General features: G+C 45.6%; 1 protein-coding gene and 1 long non-coding RNA gene across 6 annotated transcripts in view; both read left to right on the top strand.

Moving 5' to 3' along the window:
- Positions 1–23,083, top strand: NKPD1 (NTPase KAP family P-loop domain containing 1). 5 transcript variants are annotated; one of them, XM_081200299.1, is made up of 5 exons: positions 1–404; positions 9,891–10,374; positions 11,892–12,138; positions 19,944–20,075; positions 21,235–23,083. In XM_081200299.1, exons 2-5 carry the CDS (start codon positions 10,330–10,332, stop codon positions 22,962–22,964), a joined length of 2,154 nt encoding a protein of 717 aa, XP_081056425.1. In that variant the 5' UTR covers positions 1–404; positions 9,891–10,329; the 3' UTR covers positions 22,965–23,083. The 5 variants fall into 5 exon arrangements, with proteins under 5 accessions (XP_081056425.1, XP_081056423.1, XP_081056424.1 ...); XM_081200298.1 differs by lacking the exon at positions 1–404 and adding an exon at positions 4,286–4,639; XM_081200297.1 differs by lacking the exon at positions 9,891–10,374 and having other exon boundaries at positions 2–404.
- Positions 23,084–25,811: 2,728 nt separating this feature from the next.
- Positions 25,812–25,905, top strand: part of LOC308590688 — a 596-nt gene continuing 502 nt past the window's right edge. Inside the window, exon 1 of the long non-coding RNA XR_014009877.1 lies at positions 25,812–25,886. This is a non-coding gene — a long non-coding RNA (uncharacterized lncRNA). The remainder of the gene's footprint in view (positions 25,887–25,905) is intronic.

Raw genomic sequence — 25,905 nt, 5'->3', positions numbered from 1 at the left:
TGATTTCTTCCCCACCACAACCACCACCACCTCCTCCTCCTCCTCCTCCCTCTTCTGCAAGCGTCTAACTCCATCCCTCGCCGAGCTTGAATTTCTACTTGACACCAAGTAATTATTATTTTGATTGGAGAAGGTTCCACTTTTAACGCGGCTCAGGGTGTTACTCACAGCATTCCACCCCCTGCAAACTCATGGTAGCAACCGAAGGCATGTGAGGGATTAAATAAAGAAGCCAAATGGATGTCTGCACGTGTGTGTGAGAGAGCCAACAGAGCAGGAGGACACGAGAAGAGCTGGGGAAGAGGGATCTTCCATGAGAACAGGAGAAGGACAGTGAGAGCAAGGATCAAGCGGTTTAAATGAATTCGGAGGGGAGGAAAACCCAGGCAGAGGAGATCACAAAGGTAGGAACATCCGCGACTTTATCATGAAAGACCTTGGAACAGCATAGCCTTGACCAATCTGGAGCCTTCCAGGTGTTTTGGATTGGCTGGGGCTGATGGGAGTTGTGGTCTGAAACATCTAGAAGACCCCAAATGTTTGGCAAAGGCTGCATTTTTCACATTCTGTTCCAAGCGGCTATGTTTCGAGCAATCATATCTCCTATCTGAGATATATCCTGCGCTGGGAGCCATTGTTGAAAAGTAGGCTGTCCGTTGCCAGGTGATGAATGAAATGCACATCTCAGCTTATGATAACCTTTAAATTTTATTTAGTTAATATGGCAAAATTTGCAGGCTGCTAACCCTTAGCAAAGGGACGCAGGTGGCGCTGTGGTCTACACTACTGAGCCTCTTGGGCTTGCCGATCAGAAGGTCAGTGGTTTGAATCCCCGCAGTGGGGTGAGCTCCCGTTGCTCGGTCCCAGCTCCTGACAACCTAGCAGTTCGAAAGCACACCAAAAAGTGCAAGTAGATAAATAGGTACCGCTCTGGCAGGAAGGTAAACGGCGTTTCCATGCGCTGCTCTGGTTTTGCCAGAAGCGGCTTAGTCATGCTGGCCACATGACCCGGAAAAACTGTCTGCAGACAAAAGTCGGCTCCCTCGGCCAGTAAAGAGAGATGAGCGCCGCAACCCCAGAGTCGTTTGCAACTGGACTTAACTGTCATGGTCCTTTACCTTTACCTAATCCTTAGCAAATATCCGTAGAGTACGATGGTATACATGCAATAAATAAAACAGATTTTAAAAACCCAGAAATCTGATACTGAACAGTTTCAGGCTATTTAGGGTTTAATATCCAGCGTATTTAAAGAAAGAATGGTTTATTCTACCAGATGCTTACAGGTGAAATATTCCTCCTAGCTCTATTAAAACTGATGGGCTTTTGAATGACACTTGAGACTTCAGCATTGAATGAAATGCTCCCATGCACTTTCTTCAGATTAACATAGCCCCAATATATCAGTACAAATTGTCCTTATTTATCAGGCGAAGACTCTGGGTTGTATACAACGCTGCACAAGCTGAGTTTTGCTCTTACGACAGGACTGCCGTTTCTTCCCATCCCACTGTGTGCCACCCAAATCTGCTCTTTGTGTGTGTGTGGGTGTCCTCCAATCCTCTGGAGTGGATTTTGAAGGGCTGGAGGGGAGGGGAGTTGACAAAGACGGCCTGTTGCATGAACATATGAAGCAGAGCTGCAGAATTGGATCAAACCCCTTGTGTTCTGATACCTACCTGTGCAAATAGTACTGTTATACTTGTGGCTCCTCATATGTTGCTGGACTCCCAGCTCCAACCACCCCTGACCACTGAATTGTTCTGTCTGGGGCTGGAAGGAGTTGATGGCAACTGGACCACCGGTTCCTCATCCCTACAATATATTGTTACGCCACTAGGTGGCACTGGACTACAGACAGTGGCCTCAAAGTTGGGCAGCTTTCAAAGGGGATGAGTCAAAATTCCTGGAGGAAAAACTTTCAGTGGCAACTAATCATGTAAGCCTCCTGAATCAGAGGTAGTTGTACAACTGTACAGTAAAAACCATTTTTAAAAGTTAAAAGCAGACATGAATCATGGTAGAAATACGTGTTCTTAATTGCCTGCATAGGCCTGGAGGAATAGAAAAGTTCCCAGCAGGCGTTTAGAAGTTGAAACATTTGAAATATTTATAAAAAACCACCCTTTCTCCAAAGGTGTTTGGGGAGACTTAAAACAAATATATATAAATATCATAACACAAACAGTATAAGCAGGATGCCTCTGAATGTCGATAACTGGAGGGCAGCAGCAGGGGGCGCCGTTGTGTTCATACACTGCTTGGGGGATTCCTAGGGGAATTTGGTTGGTCACTATGGGAAATGGGATGTAGGGTCTAGGCGGGGCTTTTTTCTTATCTAGCTACAGGATCTCCCTTCTTTTTTACATAAATGACCCCAAAAAATGTTGTTTTACAAAGGGACGCTTGCTTTATCACCATATATGATTAACATTCCCCTCCCGTCTTTTAAGTTTGCTAATACATATGATATTAATGCTATTATATTATTACAGATTGAATTTATATCCTGCCGTTCCTTGCGAAGGAGCCCAGGGCAGCTTTACTTATCGTACAAGCGTCCCCTCACTTACGAAACCCCCACACGCATAAGTGAAATCACGCCAAGTGGGGAGCACCCTCTAAACACCCTCTCTGTTGCTCTCTTCAATCTATACCAAAAATGCTGCATCCAAAATTATCCACAACTAGAATTGAAGCTCTGGGGCTGGCAGGAGGTAGGAGGATGTGTGGGAAAGTGGCTGTGGTAGCTGCGCTACCCCGCACATCAGCTGTTAGGCAGGGAGGCTGAGCAGTGCAAACAAAGCCCTGCTGCACCTCTGGTCTCTTCAGGGCTTCCTCTGCCCTCACTGACGTCATCTTCGGGCTCCAGGGAGGGTCTCCTCACGAGCCACAAGGACTCTCCAGCTCTCTCCCGCCGTTTCCAGGCTTGGATCGAATTATTTCATTTCTTTCCCAGTGCCGTGAGCATAAGCCGGCGTGTGTAAGCGCAGGGGGCGGGGGCCTGTAGTCACCAATGTATTTCTGGTGGCTTGATGAACTTACTCACAACCCTGGTATTCAAAATAAAACCATAAAGCTTAAAAAAAATATTTCAGCCCATTCAGTGTTTCGGCCAAGGACACAGCCCCTTCGATTCTTCTTTTTGTGTCAGATGGCAAAGTAACAAGGAAGACTTCCGTAGATTAAACCAGGGGTGGGGAGCTGGATTATGAGCTTTGGTAGGTGTGGGTGGCTCTGGCCACCTATCAGTCACCTGGTCTTACAATGACATCCGGTGACCTTTTTGACCTGCTGATGGTCAGGGTCTTGTGAAGCCCCTTTCAAAGCACTATCTTTGATCCCAGGCACCTCCAAGCAAGGGGATGGAAGCTTTCCCTCTTTGGAAAGCTGGAGAGCTGCTGTCAGCCAGTGTGGACATTACTGAGCAAGATGGACCAATGGTCTGACTCAGTGGAAGGCAGCTTCCTATGTTTCTATCTCGGCTTATAAAGCCAAGTTATGATTGTCCAGATGCGGCCGCTGCGAGGAGCCTTGAAAACTGAAGGCGCCATATGAGCTGCTCCTCAGATCAGCGGTGGAACGAGGCAGCCATTTCCATCCAGTAATGCGTTTGTCACAATCAGTTTTGCTATAGGTCAGCTTCCGCCAAAACCTAAATTATTTGTCTCATTATCCACTGTTTCTGAAACTAGCGTTATTTGTGTAATTAAGCACTTCAGTGGAGGAGAAACATAAAAATCAATGCAGTAAATAATGTAATTATTTGCATAGCGTTTGCGGACTAAAACAACACCACCACCCAATACCATGCATATTCGATCGGGCAATTTCCAATACTGACTCCATCAATGGTCTGCAATTTGCGTTCCTGTTTCCATTTCCCCTCATTCCAGGAATTTGAAATTTGAAAAATTCAGTGCGCCCCAAGTCTTACTGTCTGCTGTGGCAAAGTTACTAACTTACGAAAGTTCATGTAAGTTATGTTGACGTTACGTTATTCCACCCCGTTTGTTTCAGCGCAAAGGAAACACAATGCATTTGGGGAACGGGAATAAGCACAATCAATTATGTATCGTTTGCTTATGATTTGCATGTGCCAAATAGATTGATTTCTCTTTGCGAAACCTGGGGTGCCTGGGTCCATGCTACAAATTATAGGGAGACCTAATGAAAATGAAAGCTTCTTCTTTAGAAAGATGCATATTAACACAGGAGACTGAAATAATCACAGAATTTGGCAGAGGCTGGTTTCCTGCCCTCGGGCACCACGGCACTCGCGTGAACCCCGTGTCCCTTACCGGCGAGGCCAAGTCCGCCCCCACATTCCCCCCGCCTGTTGCAACCCGGCCCATGAAAACAGGTCAGGGGAGGTTTGAGGGAGCTCCTGCAATCCTCAGCCCGCAGAAGAGGGGTGGAGGCTGCGAGGAAGGAATGTTCCCCAACTGCCTGCCTGCCTCTTCTTTAAGTACCAGGAAGGATCCTGAAGGGAATAAAGCACGATTCCCTCTCAGAGCTGCGGCGAGAGCATCTGGAGCAGCCTTCTCGGCACTTCCGAGTGCCGAGGCCACATGAGGATTTTTAGACCCTGAGAAAGTTTGGCTCTGCTGACACCCAAAGGCCCTTGAGATGATCTAGGGTAAGTCTGGAGATGCTTCTGGGTTTGTGGCTGTCCGATGGGAAATTTGGTAGGACCTCAGATACACCTCGCCACATATGCCCTTTGGGCGAGTGAAGGCAGCCGGCCATTTAAGCGAGGCGTCACCCTCGGAGGGCGAAAGGCCTGGTCATCCAATTCGGCAGAGTGACGTGCCCACCCTCAGGCACAGTTTGTGGTGCTGTCCAGAAAGGCGTGAATAATCGGTTATTAAGGGCGTCCTATATTTTACCTAAGGATGCGGGTGGCACTGTGGGTTAAACCACAGAGCCTAGGACTTGCCGATCAGAAGGTCGGCGGTTCAAATCCCCGTGATGGGGTGAGCTCCTGTTGCTCAGTCCCAGCTCCTGCCAACCTAGCAGTTCGAAAGTAAATCATGTGCAAGTAGATAAATAGGTACCGCTCTGGCGGGAAGATAAACGGCGTTTCTGTGTGCTGCTCTGGTTCGCCAGAAGCGGCCTAGTCATTCTGGCCACACGACCCGGAAGCTGTACGCCAGCTCCCTCGGCCAGTAAAACGAGATGAGCGCCGCAACCCCAGACGGCCATGACTGGACCTAATGGTCAGGGGTCCATTTACCTTTACCTATATTTTACCACTGGAAGTGGATACACCACTCGGGCAGGAGGACTGTCACCAAAATGTAATGGAGAAGGGGCCTCTGGGTAAGGTGGTTGTTCACGCCACGTTGGCAAATAGAGAAGGCAATTTTACCACGCTCTACCTCCTTCCTCACATTTCCGGCCAGGCACTGAGAGGTGGTAGAATTCTGCCCACAAGACCAGAAACACAGAGTAGTAAATTCCCCTTGCTCTTTTCGGCAAGACAGCACAGGGCGACCAGGTTACCACCGCATGGGAGTTACGATACGATACGATATTCTTTATTGTCATTGTCCCATACAGAACAACGAAATTGGAAATCTACATCAGACATTCAGAAACCAACAAGCCTGTTATCCCAGCTATCCCAGCCTGGCTAGCCCCCTAAAAACTCTGACACCCCGTAATTAAATACAATATACTCCCACAGAAACTACCTTACACTGGGTGTAAATGGTCATCTCTTTGCACCCAGCTGTGACCTTGGCTTGCAGGTTAGGCTGCTGCTGCTGCTGGCAAAATGGCTTTTTCTCTCCAGGTGTCCTTCACACCTCAGCCAGCCGCAGCTCCCATTAACTTGTGAGCAAGGTCATAGGATCGCAGAGTTGGAAGGGACCACCGTGGTCATCTAGTCCACCCCCTGCAATCTTTCGCCCGAAGTGGGGCTCGAACTCACAACCCTGGGATTAAGAGCCTCATGCTCTACCAACTGAGTTAAATGAAATGAAGTTTCCCCAGCCAGTAACGTGGGGGGGGGGACCTTCACCTGCTGTATTTCTGCCTGTCCCACAGCTGTTTAAAAGCACAGGCCAGCCTGAATAACGGCTAAGTCTGAGCTTGTAGAGTCAGGTATGCAAATGTAATGATATTTGTTATTTGTGTATTCTGAATGTTTCCTTGCCGCTTTTCAACCACGCTAGCAGTAGAGGGCAGCAGAGGAGGATGAGAAAGCAGGAAATTCTCTCTTAATCGATAAGCTCTCGTCACTGGTAATTAAAATCCTGGCGTCCCATAATGGCCCTGAAAACTGGGACGCCTCCTCCGCAGCCTTAGTCATGCTCCATTCTTCCCAGCTGGAAAGGAGAGACAGCAGCTGAGGAGTGTGGCTGCCACACCTGATTTTCTGAGTGTTTTTCTGTCAGTCTGTAGCATTTCCAGCTGGTGCGGTTAATTACGCCTTTGCATCCTTTTACATCACCCAGCTCTGATGAGGCCTGCCCACTCTGAGCACTTAAAACTTCCTTTGCCTTTTCCCTTCTCCTTGCCCTTTCCCCTTATGCTCCTAAGAGCCGTACTTCATTAGACTGACGTCCCCATCAGTCCCTGTTTCCTGCCTCCAACAGTGGTCAGCTGGATTTCTCTCTCTTTCTTTTCGCTAGTTTATTTTTTATTGGTTTTCAAATTATTATAGAACCACAGAGACGAACAATTAAAACAAAACAAAAAAACCCCATAATATATCCAACTAACAACAGGGCACACATAACCTAAGCGTATTAAGTAGTAACACCTAATTTAGGATCATGACATACTTGAAAACCTGAAACTAAAACGATATGTCATAAAGTCCCACAATGTTGAGTAGAAATGAGCAGAATCTACTTGTCCCTTAGAGACCTGTAACCTATGCACTATTTTATCAGCAATAACTAAATTCTATAGATTTTTTATACCGTAATGATATAATCAGATTTTTACATTGTTTTGCCATAGAGATCCTGGCAGCTGCGGGCATCCATGTCAGAAGTTCATTTTGGTGAAATGTCCACATAGTATCTGTCCACATATTTATTAGGGGTAACTGAGGAGCAATTGACCATGTGTTTTAATCATCTTTGATGTCTCCTGATAGATTTCATTACAGAATAAGGCACCCTTTGGGCATTCCCAACAAAGATGGAAAAAAGTCCCTTTATCCCCACAGCCTCTCCAACTATTTGGTGATGTATTGCAAGCAATATAAGATAGTTGAATGGGTATGCAATGTATAAGATTTAAGGAACATTCTCTCACATGTGCAGATACAGTGGTACCTCAGTTTAAGAACAGTCCTGTTTACGAACAATTCGGTTTACGAACAATTCGGTTTATGAACTCTGCAAAACCGGAAGTAGTGTCCTAGTTTGCAAACTTTACCCAATCTAAGAACGGAATCCGGAGGCGGGAGGCGTGCCTCGGTTTAAGAACGGTTTCGGTTTAAGAACGGACTTTCAGAACGGATTAAGTTCGTAAACCAAGGTACCACTGTACTTAATTGTGTGGCTTATTATTTAAGTGGGTTAAAAAAACAAACAACTGGTCTTCTATTTGTTTTTTAAAGATCCTCAAGGTAGCATACAAGAAATTAAAAATCTACTATATTTTTTGGGAAAGTTGTTTCTCTGTTTGCTTTTGGACACCTCTTAAGATATTGTAACCCATTTTTGCACAATGGTTCCTGAGATGAAGGGCCAGGTTTTTGTCTGTGTTCAGATACAATAGGATGCCATTTTGATTCAAGATGGAGGACTGAACCTTTAGCCACTGGTTTCAAAACTGCACTGATACGTTGGTTTCTTAGAATTCCCAAGCCATGCCTATTACAATGTTGCTAGTACACAATACACAATAAAATGATAAGGTATAGTCTAAAGCAGCAACACAGAATAAAACCAGCAAATGACGTAAAAGTCATGACAGTTAATGTCAAAGACCAGGAAATTTTTATTTTATTTTTTGGGGCTGGTGCCTATATAGTAGTTGGCAGAGGGGAAATGTCCCTCGGGAGGGAATTCCAAAGCCAGGGAGCTACCACAGAAAAGGTCCTGTCTCTCCTGTAGTCACCTGCCTAATCTCTGGTGACGAGGGAACATGGGGAAGGGCCTCCGTTGCTCAAAAGCCTACAAGGCAACAGGCATCCCCATTGCTTGCTTTCAGCATCTGGTGTTTACAGGTTGACTGCCTCTCCGCATGGAGGTTCCACATGGACTGATCATTGCCAATGCAGCTGTTCAGCGGAACCTCCAGGGTGAGATGCAGTTTACCTGTCTGAGTTGCGGACAGTTGTCACCCACCCTGTTCTGTTTATGAGCTCTCGGGGAGGGGGGGACTTCACCAATTCAGCTAGACGCTATGTTACGTGGATCTTTGTCTGATCCAGTAAGGACTTCTTCTAGCCTCCGATGTTCCTCAAAAGGAAATAAAGCATTTCACAATCTGATCTTAGTGCTTCACGGGCCTTGCCAGGCAATTCACGAACACATGACGGTCTCACCACTACGTTACTCACTGCGCAAAACAGAGTTTTTTTCACTTGGCACAATAGAGAGTGCCAAGTCATTTGAATACCTAGTACAGCAAACTAATTGATTTAGGGCGCCAGCAGATTAAATACAAGCTTCAGAACACTCTTAAGCCTCGTAGTCGCTGCCAGTCAATGAAGTCAGCACAAAGATAGATGTCTGCCCTCGTATCAGGCAGTTTCCCATCTGCCTAGCTGGCCGAGTCATTGCAATCTCTTCCTTCACCTCTCGAAGGAACAAACTAACCCTTGGGACTGAGATGTGGGTGGCCAGCCGGACGCTGCCGCAGCAGCAGGGAAATGACAGCCCAACTGACTTTTTAATTCCACGTAGATGAAAAGCAGCCTCCAGCCTTTGTGGAAATACATAAGATAAATGGTGTAGTCAGGATTCTCCTCAAGTGCCAATAATACAATTAAATAGCTTAACAAGGCCACCTGTATTTATGTTCAGGAAGTTCCCTGCTCCCTTAGGCACACTCAACACAAAATTGATGGATAACAGGCCTTAAATGGTTGCCTGCGACAGTGGGCTGCTTCCTTCTCAGCTACCTGAGCTGGAAGAGGCGTAGTATTCTGCTTTAGGCAACCGGTTGCAGGGGGTGGGCCTGTGGTGTGGGAAAAGTGTGCATATGAGTGTCAGATCGGCTACAGTTACACAGTCCTTGAAAGGATGCTCACAGTAAGCGGTAGATGAATGACAGTTTTGGTTTCTCTCTGTTTCTCATTTTTTAAACCTCCAGTTCCACACATTTTCCCATCAGGGTGCACTAAAAAAATAAAAATATAATAATAATAATAATAATAATAATAATAATAATAATAATAATAATAGCCCTAATGAGAACTCATCAACGTTTTAGTGGGAATTTCTACTAATATACACATTTTACCAGAGATACACTTAAATAAAAGCAACTTCCTCATATATAATACATTTCTGCACATCACTTTAACATATATATGAGCCAAAACCGAGGGGCAGCTTCTCCTGCCCCAGCCCCACTCTTGCACAGCTCCCATTCATTTCAGCGGGAACTTCTCAATGGACTGTGACGCGCAAGTCGGTGTTAGAATTGCGACAGCAGAGATCATTCTGTGTGTAATTTAAGGGTTAATTCCCTCAACTAGCCGGGGGGGGCAGGAGGAGCTGTTGCTTAGCAACCAGTCAAAGTGGCATCATCTTTGTTGCAGTAGCACAGGCTCGGATTGGCTGTGTAGTTCTGAGGGAGATTGAGCTCTGCGTGCTTTGTTGAATGTCTCACTGCTTTGTACAAGGTCTAATGTAAGGAAAACAAAACCTCTCTGTCCTTTTACACCGGTGTTTTCTGTTTGTTTGTTTGTTTTCCAGTTCCCTCAGTAAAGTGTTATCAGGACTTCTTTTCTCTCTGGACCCTGCCTGCGTTATCTAAGTGACTTTGCTAACCGCCCGTGCTGCCTTTTCCCCAACCTGCCAGCGCCGCTCTTAATGACACCCAGTATTCCTTGCCTTAGCCAGAGGCAGCCCTCCTGTAACTTAAGACCCCGGGATCCTTCTCCAGACGTTTGGAAAGGCCTCACTGCCTTGAGAGATCTCAGAGCCTTTGCTCCTTTCTGCATCCTATCCGTTCCTTCTCTTCGTCACAAAATAGAGCACCAAAAAAAAAACAAAAACCCAGATCTCTGCAAAGCTCCGCAGGACTCCAAGGCCTGGGAACGAAGCCCATCCTAGGAAGATTTGGGGAAAAGAGAATTCCAGAAGTTTCCAGACTTGTCCATAACTTAGGCCAGGTTCTGGCTATCTTTGCCACATGCAATTCACGCCTTACACTATCAAATGTTTGCCCAGAGTCCAGGTACATCACGTCATGACAAGCTTTTCTTCCCATGTTTGTTTTTAAACCATGTTCTCAAAATGTCATTACGGGAGGTATGGGTGGTACTTGATTTCTAAAAGGGCAAATTCCAGGCCTTAATTCTAAGTATGTTTTTGGGAGTGGGGCCAGTGGCAGTTGTTGAAGGGTGAGAGAAAGGCTCTCTGTACATGCACGCGGGGACCTTTATTTATTATAGACCATTAATTGAAACATATCTGGTTAAATGGGACTAAAATGGAATGGATGTGGCCCAAAGGAGGAGGCGGAGCTTCTAAGTCTGGTAGTACCTGGGAGAGTGATGGCTGCTTATATGGCCGGGTCGGACTCTGTCAGGCTCTTCTCGTTAAGTTTATATGTATAAGTTCCATTATTGTTAAGTTCCAATGTCTTGGTCCAAACCAAACTATCACAGATTCCATTGTGGCTCGGCTCCTCACCCAACTCAACTCCCTTCTGTCCCCAAGTCCTTCTCAAAGGGCCAGTATTTTTGAAATCAAAAGCAGAGTTGAGAGTAGCTATTTTGAAGAAAGGACGACCGCCCACGGCAGTCTCCCTCAAAAAGGACATTGCATTTGCCATTTGCCAATTTGCCATTTGCCAAAAGCTCTCTTCCTCTCAGACTTCATATTTTCTCTTGAAAGGCAGCGGTGTTGGCTGCTAGTTCTACTCCTGGGCCAGATTTCCTTTAGTCTCGCTCGGCCTTTTGAGTTGGCGACTCCAGGCGGGTTCTTGTCCTTGGGGGACTGGATTTGGGCCCCGGGGTGTCCAGTTGCCGATTCTCTCCTTCAACGGGTTTGAATTTTTGCAAGCGGAGCATAATATAACCAGAGAAACATCCAAGGCAATCCGCCACCCCCCCCCCAGTAGAAAGGAGATGAAAGCAGGCAGCAAATGACATTCAACAAATACTTTGCTTGCTTTCCGTAATACATCGGTTCTCCTAAATACACCAGCCTTTTTTCAACATATTGTTTAAAAAGAAAAAGGCTCTCTCTAGCTGATAGGAGAGCAGGGTTGTGTGGCCTTCCTTGACTCAGCCCTCCTCCGTCACATTCCCACCTCTTCAATAACCAGTCACCAACCACTTAATGCGCTGCGGAGCCATTATCTTCCTCAGGTGACTGAGATATTTGTCTTGCTAATTTGTTTTGTTGGTATGCGAAGGCAGATTTCAGGATGCGTTCCAACTTTTTGCCACGCCTGCTGGATATTTCGTTCCGCTCATTTTTTAACCTTGGGTAGACTGAGGAAACGCATGCCGTCGTTTCTGTTTCGTCGGCTGTACCTGCCCGGACAGGTACATCGCCGCATTGCTTCCTTTGGGCTTTTTGACAATTCCACCACCCAACCCCCCCCCCAAAAAAAAATCTGGTGGGGAAGAGGGAGAGAATTATAGCCACAGTGGGACACTGACACAACTGCTTGAAAGACAGTTTTGGAAAAGAAGTTTAGCTGCCTAAGGCAACTGCTGAGACTGGTCTCTTTCTCTCTTGCAGGGTCCCAACTATCTGGGAACTCTGGTGAGTTTGCCTCCTGCAGCTCCACCACCTCCACTTCCACCTCCAGCTCCTGCTCCAGCTCTAGATCTAGCTCTTGCTCCAGCTCCAGCTCCCACTCCACCGATGAGCTGCTGCAACGACGAGATCACCAGGTTGCATCGCTGCGAAGATCACCATGACGGAGGCTGCCCATGCTCTGGCGAGGGCTCACATTGCTCGAACGCGGAATGCCACAGCCGGAAAGGTAAGCCCTTTCCTGACTCACGGCAGCTGGGTTTGGGTGTAGTATGGGAGAGCGGGTCAGGTCATTCTGTTTATTTATTGTTGTGTTCGTACCCCACCTGTCCTCCAAGGTACGTGTTGAGCTCAGGTGCCCGTGGTTCTCCCTTGCCCGGGTTTATTATCACAACGACCCTGTGAGGTAGGTTCGGCTGAGAGGAGGTAACTGGCCCAAGGCCACTCAGTGAGCTTCGTGGCGGAGAGGGGGTTTCAAACTAGATATCCCAAGTTTAAATCGCGTTGGCTCCCCATTAAAACGTGTGTTAAAAGAAACAATATACCGTATTTTTTGCTCTATAAGACGCACCAGACCATAAGACACACCTAGTTTTTGGAGGAGGAAAACAAGAAAAAAAATATTCTGAATCTCAGAAGCCAGAACAGCAAGAGGGATCGCTGCGCAGTGAAAGCAGCAATCCCTCTTGCTGTTCTGGCTTCTGGGATAGCTGCGCAGCCTGCATTCGCTCCATAAGACGCACACACATTTCCCCTTACTTTTTAGGAGGGAAAAAGTGAGTCTTATAGAGCAAAAAATACGGTACTCTAAAAATTGGAATGGTAGGAATTGTTTTCGAATTTCATCTTCCAGTTGTTAAATCTGAGCATCAACAGGACTTCTGTTCTTCGTATTTTGGAACAAAACGTGTATCACTTTACCACTTTCTTCGGATCCCCAACAATAGTTTTCTTAAACAGAAACTGAAAAAAGTTGTTTATACAGTAGGCTTCCTACTCACCACCTGAATTTAAAAAATAATAATAATTCTCAGAAGGTTAACTGCCAATTAGAACTTTTGTTTTGTTGCAGCGAACAATTCCTGTAAGTAGGAAGTTAATTAGTGCTTACCTCCGAAACATATTTGAATAGTTATTTCATTAATTAGCATAATACGTCAAGCCTTCAGTTGCTTAACAACTTCTCCTTCTTTTTCAAATACTTTGCAACAAGCATTAGGGCTGCCATTCAGAAGTTATGAACTGAATTGCTAGCTTTTGCTTCCTGATGTGGCGCTTCAAGTTATGTCAGAAACAAACTCAGGGATAAGTTACTGAATCCAACTCCCATCGTTTTAACAGCTCAACAATTCTCTTTGCAGATTTCCTAAGAACACTTTTTCTATCTTAATTACTTTACACCTTCAACTATTCCCCATCACATAAGGGGGAAAGTCCTTGCATCTACCATGGATGCGATACCCTTGGGAGTAATATCTTCTAAGGAATATTAATAAAGCAGCCCCATTTTTATAAATTTAATGCCGTGCTTGCACTTAAAACTCTTGTACTTAGATCTATTTCTTTTTATATTTATTTTCACAAGATCCTCAGTAAGATTCCCCCCCAAAAAAGAAGCCCTTCATCATTTGAATTCATAGCTGTAATTGCTGTATTCATTTGTGAGCCACTTCCTGATCAGTTAGCCCCTTCTTTGAAGCCTATACCTCAAATCCCTAATGTGAAAGAAAGGTTGATGTTCCTGCACTTGAATTTTGCATTATTTCTGCTTGATTTAAACAACAACAACAGCAGAAACTGAAGCCCGGTTCTGACACCGTCATGGGTTATGCTACTTCAGACTACAGATAGGGGCACATATAAATAAATTCACTACATGGGGGAAAATCCTTGCACAAAAAACCTAGCCTAAGTTTCCCCTGACATTCTAATTTTGTGTGTGGAGGGAATTATTGCTATGGAAGAGCATTCAGCAGTGTGAATCTTTTCCTGCAGTTTAGAATGGTACAGTCCAGACTCCGTACACAGACTTGACTTTAGCCAGTTCTTATGCACTAAAGTTCCTATTTTTTTGAGAAAAAAACAGCCTCCAACTGGAAAAAATGCAGGAGGAAATTGGCGATTGTGGAACATTGCATTTTATTTTGACAACAGCCCTGTGAGGTATGTTAGGCCGAGGCGTGGTGTGTGGCCCAAGGCCACCGGCGAGAATCATGACTGGATGAGGGGAAGGATTTGAACTCAAGATCTACCCTGTCAAAGTCCAGCACTCTGTTAATTTAGGGTCTGTCTTAAAACATGCCTTGGCCTGAAAGAACATGGGACAGCCGCTTTGCTGAAGCTAAGCAGTTTCGGGTCTGGATGGAAAGCCTTCCTTGCTATTTTATTATTTTCATCATGAAAGTGAGACAGAATATATTGGTGTTTTCCACCAGTTTGGAGCGGTAGCTCTTTTTCTGAGGGGGGGTGGGTGTTGCTGTTACTTTTTGCATGCCTGTTTGCAGAGCGTTAAGGAAATTCTGGAATGTAGGTCACACCTGAATAGTAGCAATGTAATTTATGTGTTTTAAACCATTACAGTGGGTGGCATGTGCAGAAGGGAAGGCCTGGATGTTACAGGAACACCCAGGGGAGGAAGTGCTGTTGTGCATCTTGGCATTCTGTGGACAAGAGACACATTTCACTCCCGCCAGGGCATTCCCTGTTGGTGCTTTACTACCCACTGCCAACCCTCAAGTATGCAAAATTAGGCTTGGATGCACGTGGACTATTGCTCTAGGGCGGTTCATAAAAAACGTTTTTTTAAAAAAATGCCTGCTCCAAAGGTCTTATCTTACTACTTACTTACTAGGGATTATATAGCTATATCTGAAATTTCATACTGTACTTAACTGGTCTTCTAGAGCACATCATTATTTTCATTCCTTTTGCAACATTTTGAAAGAGAGTTTTACCTTGATGTTGCTTGAGCAAGCAATGTGCATGAGCAGGATGCCTTCATTTTTGGTAAACGAGGAGTCAGACTGTAAAAACTTGACATGAGCCAACAGTGTGACGCGGCAGCTAAAAAAGCCAATGCAATTCTGGGCTGCATCAATAGGAGTATAGCATCTAGATCAAGGGAAGTAATAGTGCCACTGTATTCTGCTCTGGTCAGACCTCACCTGGAGTACTGTGTCCAGCTCTGGGCACCACAGTTCAAGAAGGACACTGACAAACTGGAACGTGTCCAGAGGAGGGCAACCAAAATGGTCAAAGGCCTGGAAACGATGCCTTATGAGGAACGGCTAAGGGAGCTGGGCATGTTTAGCCTGGAGAAGAGGAGGTTAAGGGGTGATATGATAGCCATGTTCAAATATATAAAAGGATGTCACATAGAGGAGGGAGAAAGGTTGTTTTCTGCTGCTCCAGAGAAGCGGACACGGAGCAATGGATCCAAACTACAAGAAAGAAGATTCCACCTAAACATTAGGAAGAACTTCCTGACAGTAAGAGCTGTTCGACAGTGGAATTTGCTGCCAAGGAGTGTGGTGGAGTCTCCTACTTTGGAGGTCTTTAAGCAGAGGCTTGACAACCATATGTCAGGAGTGCTCTGATGGTGTTTCCTGCTTGGCAGGGGGTTGGACTCGATGGCCCTTGTCGTCTCTTCCAACTCTATGATTCTATGATTCTAGGATTGTTGCTGCAACAGCCACTGCTGGTCAATATACTGTATTTAACTGGTCTTCTAGAGTTCATCGTTATTTTCACTCCAGACATATCTGAAATTTCATGCATATCAGTTAATATCTTGACCCTCCTCCACGAAAACAGCTGTTTACTTGGCCGTTTTCCTACGTCGTGAAGGCCGAAATTTCAATTCAGTGGAGCAGGGTCAAGGCATTAACTGATATGCATGAAATTTCAGATATAGCTATATAATCCCTAGTGTAGTAAGATAAGACCTTTGGAGCAGGCATTTTCAAAAATATATACATTTATGAACCGCCATAATATTTCTCTGTGGTACAGCAGGTACTTTAAATACAGAAAGCCCCAGGTATGACTCCCAGGTAGAACTGGGAAAGATTCCTGCCTGAAACCTCAGCACAGATAATTCTAAGCTAGATGCAACCGAGCTGGTGTCAAACGTATTGCTCTGATATAGTCATTTGGACAGCCCTGTACCTCTATGTACACTACCCAGGCTTGCAGCCCAAGGAGGTCCCTGCTGTGCTGCTAATACATTTCACCCCCGGAGGTGGACTCCATTTACTCTCAAGACAGACAGGTGCCAACCAGATGGGCCAATGGAATCCACTGGTATAAGGCAGGTCCCTGTGCTCTTCTGATGGAGAATACCCGTGCAGCGTCAAAAGCCTGCGTGGCTGGGTGGACATGGGGAGTGTTGCCGGACAGGATTTCCCAGAGGCAGAATGTCAGACGCCCTGCGAGGCTTCTCTTGTCCCTGAACGTCCTCATGATTAACAGGGCCAAGTGGGAGATGCAACATGAGCAATGCACTACACCCTCTTGTGGCATAGGAATATCTGGAAATGATGCCAAGCAGCCGGAAATTCCAGAGCCAATTCCGTTGTAAGGCGGAAACGCGGGAGATTTAGGAGCCTATCGCCACGTTTCTGTCATTGGAACGTATCTGTGCCATCCCCGAGTCAAAATAATCTTAGGGTGCTTTTGTTCTTTAAAAATGTTTAGGGGTACATGGACAAAAGTACAGAGAGCATGCATTACCTCATGATGGTGAAAAATAGTAATTTTCCTACTCATCTTGAAATACTGCCCCTCAGGGAGGCCAAACTTTCATCAGTAAAACACCACACATCCACATTCCACACTGCTTCACACATTAAACGCTCGCTTCTGTCTGAGAATCAGGAAACACCATTAAGGGAAATGAGGCCACCATTGGGGGTAGCAACAGAACTGACGATTCACCGTGCTAGAGAAGAAACTAACATTATTATTATTTTTAAAAAAGGTTTCTTCTCCTGTTAGATTCACAAAATGTTTAGGGGTGTGTGTACCCCTGCGTCCCCACAGAAAAAAAGTACTGGGGCTATGCGCCGCAAATGACAAAAATTGTAATGAGAAGCAAAAATAAAACAAAAGAAGCTATACTCTATTTTAGTATATTTATATTTAGTGTATTTTAGTATATCTAAGTTTTTAAATATATAAATATAAAGCTTTAATATTTACTTTTAGCAGAAGTGGATTTGCTGCAGTAAGGTGACAGAGTACTTTAGTTGCACAAACCTGAATTTCTGATATGCACTTGAATCCCCTCTGCAAAGTACTGACCGCCTGGAGGCCAAATTTTTCCTGGTCCTGAATTTTGAACCAGGAATTGTCTAACCGCATGTATCCCTTGCTCACAAACCTCACGGTTGAACTCCACCCATCGGTAAAAGTAAAGGTAAAGAGACGCCTAACCATTAGGCCCAGTCATGGCCGACTCTGGGGTTGCGGCGCTCATCTCGCTTTATGGCCATGTGGCCAGCATGTGGCGAACCAGAGCAGTGCATGGAAACCTTCCCACCAGAGCGGTACCTATTTATCTACTTGCACTTCTGATGTGCTTTCAAACTGCTAGGTCGGCAGGAGCAGGGACCGAGCAACAGGAGCTCGCTGAACTCCACCCATCGGTACACAACCTAATTATGCTGGAGAAGAAATCTCCAAGAGTCTCTAACAATTAAGGGACTTTAAAGCTCACTTCAGCTTCCTGTTCAGTCACTGAATAGGCAAATAAAAAGGCTTATAAAAAGCGCTTACAGTTACCATTAATTCCACTGAATAATTATCTAAGTTTCCAAGACAGTGATGAGGATTCTTTTTTAAGAGTCCTGTAAAAATGGTTCCTCTGTGCTGATTTGTGGGCCCAGGAAACTGGTGTGGATGGAATAGGGGCTATCCAGCATTCCCAATACAACTTCATTTACCCGTCTCTTTCATCTTTGTATTTTAATAAAACATTCCAGTAACCTAACTACCGTGCTTGCTCTCACTTAGCCATTACGGTCCTGCCTCCTTTAGTCGGAGGGCCTGGGGCTGGCTAAATGGGGAACACAAAAGCTGTTATGCACGTCACCTTAATCATAAGAGTGCAACTGGCATTTTACTGAACTGAGAGTCAAATAAGAAACTGAAAGTAAAAGTGCAAAGTAGCTTACAATTTAAAGGAACAGTATTAGGGAGCAGTGTTTGTCCAGTGTCACATTTTTTCTGCAATATCCTCTTAACCATGACATTAGCAATAAGCTTTGCAAGAGAAGAGTTACCAGGAGCATTTTGCACCTAGCTTTCAACCACTTGCAACCAAGCGAAGATGCCTGGGTGCAAGGATGGCTGGTGCCTGACATATTTACTGATCTGGCCTGTTTTCACACACTAATAACCCAGTTTGCAGAATTCTATCAATTATATTTCATCTGCACAATCAGAATGGATTTCTCGAACCAAAATGCTTTTTCTGTGCAGCCTGAGCAGGGACAGTCACTTTTAAGCAAAGGGGGTCAGAAAAGCCCAATATATATGTGGACTATCCCTGGATCAAGTGACTTTTATTCTTTAAAGTTCTCAGAGTTCTTAACCGAGCTCAAGGTTGTCATCTGAACTAGTCATAGTCAATCCATCAAATGGCAACTAGATATTCTGTTCTGGCGACTGTAACTTTGGTTTAAGGAGATATTTGAAGAAGAAGAGTTTGGATTTGATATCCTGCTTTATCACTACCGGAAGGAGTCTCAAAGCAGCTAACATTCTCCTTTCCCTTCCTTCCCCACAACAAACACTCTGTGAGGTGACTGAGGCTGAGAGACTTCAGAGAAGTGTGACTGGCCCAAGGTCACCCAGCAGCTGCATGTGGAAGAGTGGGGAAGTGAACCCGGTTCACCAGATTACGAGACTACCACACTTACCACTACACCACGCTGGCTCACATTGGCACCTACCTTATATATCTGAGTTTCTAACACTGCAGAAACCGCTTTGGAAGGGAGCAGTTTTCATCCCTGCCTTTTCTAGAACTTTCCTGTTCCCACAGCTGCCATTAAAACATGCTGCCCAATTATGGGCACTTCCAAGAGGTCTCTATTTTCAGCAGGGATTCAGTTACATACTGGCAAACTTGCATTTAAACTTGCAGTTAAAAGTTGATTTGCTGCTCTTGTGCAACAAACCTGCTTCCCTCTTCACCGCACCCAAAATCTAACTTTTTGCTCTCTTAGGTCTCTTAGACCAAAAGTTTATCAAGGATTGGGAGAAATATGTAGATTATCTGGAACACATTAGTAAAGGTCAAATAACGTTAAGGGGATTCAGAGAAGCACTGTGAAAGACTAAGAGGTATTGTTTAAGGAAAATAGAGGAAGAGGAATGTGTAATGACAATACAAACCAGGCAATGTGTATTTTTGATTTTTATTGCGGAAGATTCACGGGCGAGCTGAAGGAAGTCCAGAAAGAGATGACAATGTTAATTTGATAGGTGAAAACTTTTTACTGTATACACTGTGTATTCGTTTTGTGTTTCGTTGTTATTCTTTTTCTTTTTTTTCTTATGTGTCTTGGTTCTTTTTCTTTTTCTTGGAAAATTAATAAATATCTATCTGCAAAAAAAACCAAAATCTAACTTTTTGCACTAAGGAAAGAATCGGCAAAATGCCCTGGGAAGTGTAGGGTAACAATTGTTTCACACAGCATCACCTACTGGTCTTCAGCTGGTCTGATCTAAGGTGGGTTTACCATGCAAAATATATGGTAAAAAAATTAAGAAATGGGTCCCCAAAGGCATGTCTGGCTTAAAAGTAGGTCTGAAAGGTTTGACGATACCTGATCTAACCTCTCCAAAAACAGACCAGAAAGATTGCTCAATAAACAGCCAACATTGTCTGACCTCCCTGCAAACTTTGTGCAACCCCATCAGGACGAACGCAGACAGCCAGGTCATCTGAAAGCCACCCCAGTTTTCTCCTGCTGTCATATCTATGCTGGTCCACGGTTTACGAATGCTGTATTCTTTTCCTCTCCTCAGATATCCTGACGGAAGATGACATTTACTGCTGCTCCCTTTCCAAGACATTGTGCCACACCTCCACACCCGTCACAGTGGGGTTCTACTCCCCCTGCGGAAACCGCCTGCATTCGCTGCTTGATCATATTGGAAGTAAGTCCCGGGCAAAAAAAAAAAAAGCATCAACTGGGTGGAAGGGGTGGGGGAGGAATCCAAGTTTTTCTTGGGTATTCAGTAATAATAGGGAGGAAAGACCTGCCCCTGTGCCTCCTAACATGGATTTTTGCCATAAACAGGCCTTTTTCTCTAGCCTGTCCATTCAATCAGGATTTTGTTATTTAAGAGACAAGCACAAATGTACAGTGGTGCCTCGGGTTACATACGCTTCAGGTTACATACGCTTCAGGTCACAGACTCCGCTAACCCAGAAATAGTGCCTCGGGTTAAGAACTTTGCTTCAGGATGAGAACAGAAATTGTGCTCCGGCAGCGCGGCGGCAGCCGGAGGCCCCATTAGCTAAAGTGGTGCTTCAGGTTAAGAACATTTTCAGGTTAAGAACGGACCTCCGGAACAAATTAAGTACTTAACCCGAGGTACCACTGTATTGCTCATTTGCCAATCAGGCTGTCCCACATGCACGGACAATAAAAGTAAAATACGTACATGCATAATGCATCAAGCCACACTAAAATATGGATTAAAAATTATACAATTACAACTGGCTTACGTGTATTAACATAATATTAACATCTAAAGTGGCATGTAAGTGTTTTCCACTTCCCTCAAGCCAATTTTACAAATTGCACACTCCTAAGTGCTGTGTAGTAATCTGCTTCAGCCAACTCAAAGAGAACTTTTGCTTGACGGGGGAAGTTAAGCAGATTCTTCCTGCAGTGCTCTCTCCGGCAACAAGGGGCTCAATTTAACAGCTTCTCGGATCTAAATACAAGGGGCATTCTGATAAAAAAAGGCTACCAGGTTCTTTACCTTCAGGCATGTACAAAAGAGTGATGATGAGTGAAGGTGTAGAGTCATAAAATTGTAGAGTTGGGAGCCTGAGCATCATCTAGTCCCACTCCCTGAAATGCAGGAATCACAGGGAAAGAATCCATGAAAAATGGCCATCCAACCCGTTAAAAAACCTTCAGTGGAGTCCTCCACCTTCCAAGGGAGTCCGTTCCACTGTTGAGCAGCTCTCACAGCCAGAATGTTGGAATCTCCTTTCTACGTTGAAGGGAGGAGGGATAGTAGCTGGTCCCTACATCTCATCTCACTTTTGAAAGGCTAATGGCTTTTTGTTCCACTTTGGCAGAATGCATGCACAAGGAAACCATCCGGAGAGAAGAAAACGAGTACAGGAGGACACATGAGAAGCCCCGGATACCGGAAGGATGGAACTACCTGACCCTCCTATGGTACTTGGTGTTCTATGAGCCAGTCATCACAGAGGTTCATCTCAGGAGGAAGAACATTGACTTCATGTTCTTAAGATTCAGCGCCTGGGAATACGCCGGCAGTGACAAGCTGTGGGCTGGGCTGGTCACCACCTTGTGCGACCGCATCCGCCACCAATTCGGGCCTCTGCCTCTGAGCTTCTACCACGTGGTGGGGAGCAAGCCCCACTTTGCCTCTGGGTTCAGCCAGAAGGAGTGGAGGCTCAAAAAGAAAGCCTCGTTTGCAGCCGGAGGGTTCCTGACCATCTTGCTAGCTGGCATTGGCCTGGCCACAACCGCGTACCTTGTGCCAGGGCTGAGGGACGGCACTGTCTTGAAGATCCTCGCCGCCTCCTTGGCCAGCGTTACTGGTTCAGGGGCTTTGGTGGCCATTGCTCCGGTGATTAAGCACCTGATCATCAGCCAGAAGAAGAAGATCGAGAGCATGACCAGCAATGAGAAATTCACCAGCCACCTGGGCTTCATGAGCGCTGTGAAGAAAGAGATTGCACTCCTCACCAACTTCGTGTATTACATGGAGATCTTTGAGAGGCGGCGGCTGAGGATAGTCTTTGAGATTACCAACTTGGACATGTGCTACCCAGAACGAGTCATCGGGGTCCTGAACGCCATCAACACCCTGCTTTCAGACACCAACGCCCCCTTCATCTTCATCCTGGTGGTGGACCCTTGCGTCATCGTCTCTTGCTTGGAGGAAGCCAGCTGCATGAAGGGCATGGCCGACAACGGCTACCTCTACCTCAACCGCACGGTGACGCTGCCTTTCTCCATCCCGGAAATTGGCCAGAGGGCAAAGCTGCGGTTTCTGCATGAGGCCTTCCAGAGCCGGGAGGACTTGATGTACAACATCATCACGAGAAACGTGGAGCAGGGGATCAAAAGATCCAAAGGGAAGGGAAGGGCCTTGGGAGACATAGAAGCGTCGGCAGAGATGGATCAGCAACAGATTGACGCTCAGGCCGTGCAGTACATCCACGAGGCTTTCCACTGCTTGCATGACGAATTTGATTCCCTTTCCAGGTACATCCCAGACAGTATTGTCCAGATGAAGAGAATCGTCAACACCATCCCCATCACTATCCGGCTTATGGCCCAGCAGCATGTCTTGAGACATGCCATCTGCCCCCGGTCGGTGGCGGCCTGGGTCGTCATGGCCAACCAATGGCCTTGCCGCTTGAGCTGGATACTGCAGTGCATGGAGGACAGGCGGCAGTGCCACACAGTGGGCGAGGATGGCGAGGAAACCATGTGGCACGTCTTCGCGGAGAACTGCAAGGAGCTCTTCTCCCATCATACGGTGCTTCAAAACATCATGGCGTTGGACAACGACCCCGAACTCTTCGAGAACTTCTTGTGGCACGATTTCCCTTTCACCGTGAAGGAAGGGGAGAAGTATGTGAGGTACACGGTCAACTTGGACCACTCCATAAGGTATCGGATGGGGCAGCTGCGGTCCCTGGCATCCCTGGAAAGGGACTACCTCAAAGAATTAGCTTCTCTGGAAAAGGACAAAGATAAGGAGAAAGAAGCAGCTTCCTTGGAGAAGGAGGAGGGCAGAGAAGCAGCCAATTCAGGCAGGATGGTGTAAGACAGATGGTTTACAGGGGTCTGTTGGAAGGTTATCAAACGTTCTGTAATAAGGTATGACCAGTCATGGTGGACAAGCTATTTGAGAGACGATTTTGCCTGCGTTGCCCATTTATCCCTTTGGTTCCACGGTGTCAGTGGATTTCTGGCATAGCCGTCACATTTTCAACTGTACCTTTTATTTATTCTTTTGTGTTTTATTGCACTGCAATTTGAATTCTGTGAAATGCGGCTGTGACACAACAAAATACAGTATGTAAGAAATTAAAGGAAGCAATAAAAATGCAATTAGGAAAACCTACTGGACCACAGCTGCTGAAACGGCAGAAAAACCAGTCAGTGCCCCCACCCCAGCAATTTGCTGACTTCAATGCAGGGTAATGGGGGAGGCATAAACATCCCAGAATCCTCTGGGAAAGGCACTGGGCATTGTGGCAGACAAGTTTACGGTGGGAAGTGTTTCTTGATGCCTGGGAAGTTTGAAAGCCAATTTACCATCAGCTGAGGAGCGCACATCAATCTGCAGCGGGAGACGGGATTAGGAGAGACTTCGGGCGTTCCCACAGGTGATGCTAAATGGGCCACATTTGAACTTCCTTCTGTTCTTTTTGCGAAACTTAATGGAAGCTGTGAATACAGGAACGAATGTGAAGAGAAGGGAAATGAGTGCTGCTGTAGCTAATGAAGGATTTAGATTTGCGCAGCAAGCTGATTGAATTATTTAAGGTGTTTAAATAAGTTTTGTTTGTGGAGGGGGGAGAATATGGATGCTGAGCGACATCTACAGCAGGGCTGTGTGTATCTCACAAATGGAGAAACAGCAGCTCTGTCTGGCAAGGGCTCCAATTCTCTCTCTCTCTCCCCCTCACCCCCTCATTTTTGGGCTTTCTGCCTTCTGCCATATCAGTCCCTTTGGACACTGCTGGCAGGTAGGGAAGGGTCAAACCAGTCTAATTTCTTGTCCATGCCACTTTTGTACTGATTCTGTGATGACTCTGCATTCATCTTCTTTAAATAAAAAAATAAACCTGTGCAAGAATTTGCATTTAAATATGACGTTTTGAATGTATTTTCTCTCAAAGCACACATTTCTACTGTTTTGATGCTTCTTCTTTGAGCTAACAAGTGCACCAGAACATTCAGGAAGTTTTAAAAAAAACTAGCGGATAATCCAGTTCAAACCTGCACATTAGTCCAAGCAGTAAGAATCAGGTCAGGTAATCTGCAAAGACTGAATTCCTTAAGCAGCAGCAGCATACATTATGATCTATCAACCCATACTTTATTCAGGTTCCAGCATTTGCTTTCCATTGCTGTAGAGTTTCGGTTTTTAAAAGACAGGTAAGCACACAGCCCTGAGCTGTGTGTTGAAAATTTAAAAATGATTGTCTTATACCCAGTTAAGAGAGCTAAGCCTGCAATCCATTGAAGTCAATGGGGCTTCTGAGCAGACGTATAGGATTTTGCTGCACGTTACATTTGTTGGAATTTCAACAGCCTTTGCTAACCTGGCTCCCTTACAGATGTTTTAGACGACAACATCTGGAGGGGGTTAGGTTGGAGAAGCCTGGTCTAGAATGAAGGAGGGAAGGAGTCGGGCAGCCTTATGGATTTAAGGCTCAGCCTACTCTCCCAAGCAACGCCTCAGCAAATGTTGGGGAAGAACCGCAGCTCAGTTGCTTAGAGCACCTGCTTGGCATGCAGAAGGGTCCCGGTTCAATCCCTGGCATCTCCAGGTAGGGCAATGAGAGCCTGTCTGTCTGAAACTCTGGACAGAGCAGTTGTCCATCAGTGCGGATAATACCTTGCTAGACAGACCAATGGTCTGACTCAGGAAAAGGCAACTTCCTGCTGCTGAAAGCTCGCTTTTCTCGTCTCCCAACCCAATGAGTTATGAGTGCTCCAAAAAAAAAAAAAAAAAAGCAGCTTCACTTAATTTAAGTAGCACCTAAATATGGAAACAGCCACACTTGGGTTGTCGATGACGATTTCGCCTTGAGGGAAAGTGGGTGGGTCTCCCACAATTTGCACCTCAGCCAGTTCCACAGGGCCAATTATATCACCAGCTTGCTTACCATGGCTTGGGCTTACCCCTCAACACGAGAGCAAAGTTAGCCAGCTCCAGGGGCAAAACTAGGCTTTCTTTCACCTCAAAAGTCCTGCACCTCCAAGAATCAACCCAAGGTAGATTCTTTGCCCTGGAGTAACCCTGCAATACACACAAACCATTTTACTCATCATTCTGCTTCGACTGTCCGCACAGGACTGTCCACAGGATGTGAGCAATCTCTCATCGGATCTCCGTATCGTATTTTCCTCGCAGCATCGGGAGTGAGATTTGGAGCAGAGCCACAGCTCTGGGGAAGGAGGGTTAACCCTTTCTCCCAATGGATATTGAGCCTTTGTGCTCCCAACTCTACAATTCTATGGCTGATACGTTTAGATTGAGACGGATGTATTGGTGGTTATTGTATTCTCAATTTGCACTGGTGGCTTCCCCCTGCTTTTCCCTCATTAGAAGTAATAAAAAATAATAATAATGATATGTGAAAATGTAAATAATAATGGTCACCCTTCAGGCAGAACAAGCAGCAAGTTGATAAAGATGGAATGATACCCATTCAGTAATATAGAGGAAAGCAAATGCATAGGCTGAGGGCTGATGGTGCTTGTTCCTGCCACGAACGATACCTATGTGGATTCAAGAGCAAGTTTCGCACACAAGCCAGACTGTAGCTAGTTTAATTTATCCCACAGAATTCAATGGGCGCTGCTGAGATGGCTCCATCTGCCCAAGAGCTTCACCCTGGCCTTATGTTTTGGTCTTGTGGCTAGAGAATGACAAACCTGTGTGTGTGTGTGTGAGAGAGAGAGAGAGAGAGAGAGAGAGAGAGAGTGTATATGAGAGTATGTGCGTGTTAAGGTCCTCAACACAAAGTGAG

Source organism: Podarcis bocagei, assembly GCF_964188305.1.
Source record: "Podarcis bocagei genome assembly, chromosome: 7".
In the NCBI taxonomy this organism is placed as follows: domain Eukaryota; kingdom Metazoa; phylum Chordata; class Lepidosauria; order Squamata; family Lacertidae; genus Podarcis; species Podarcis bocagei.
This window is presented reverse-complemented; position numbering and strand designations above follow the sequence as displayed.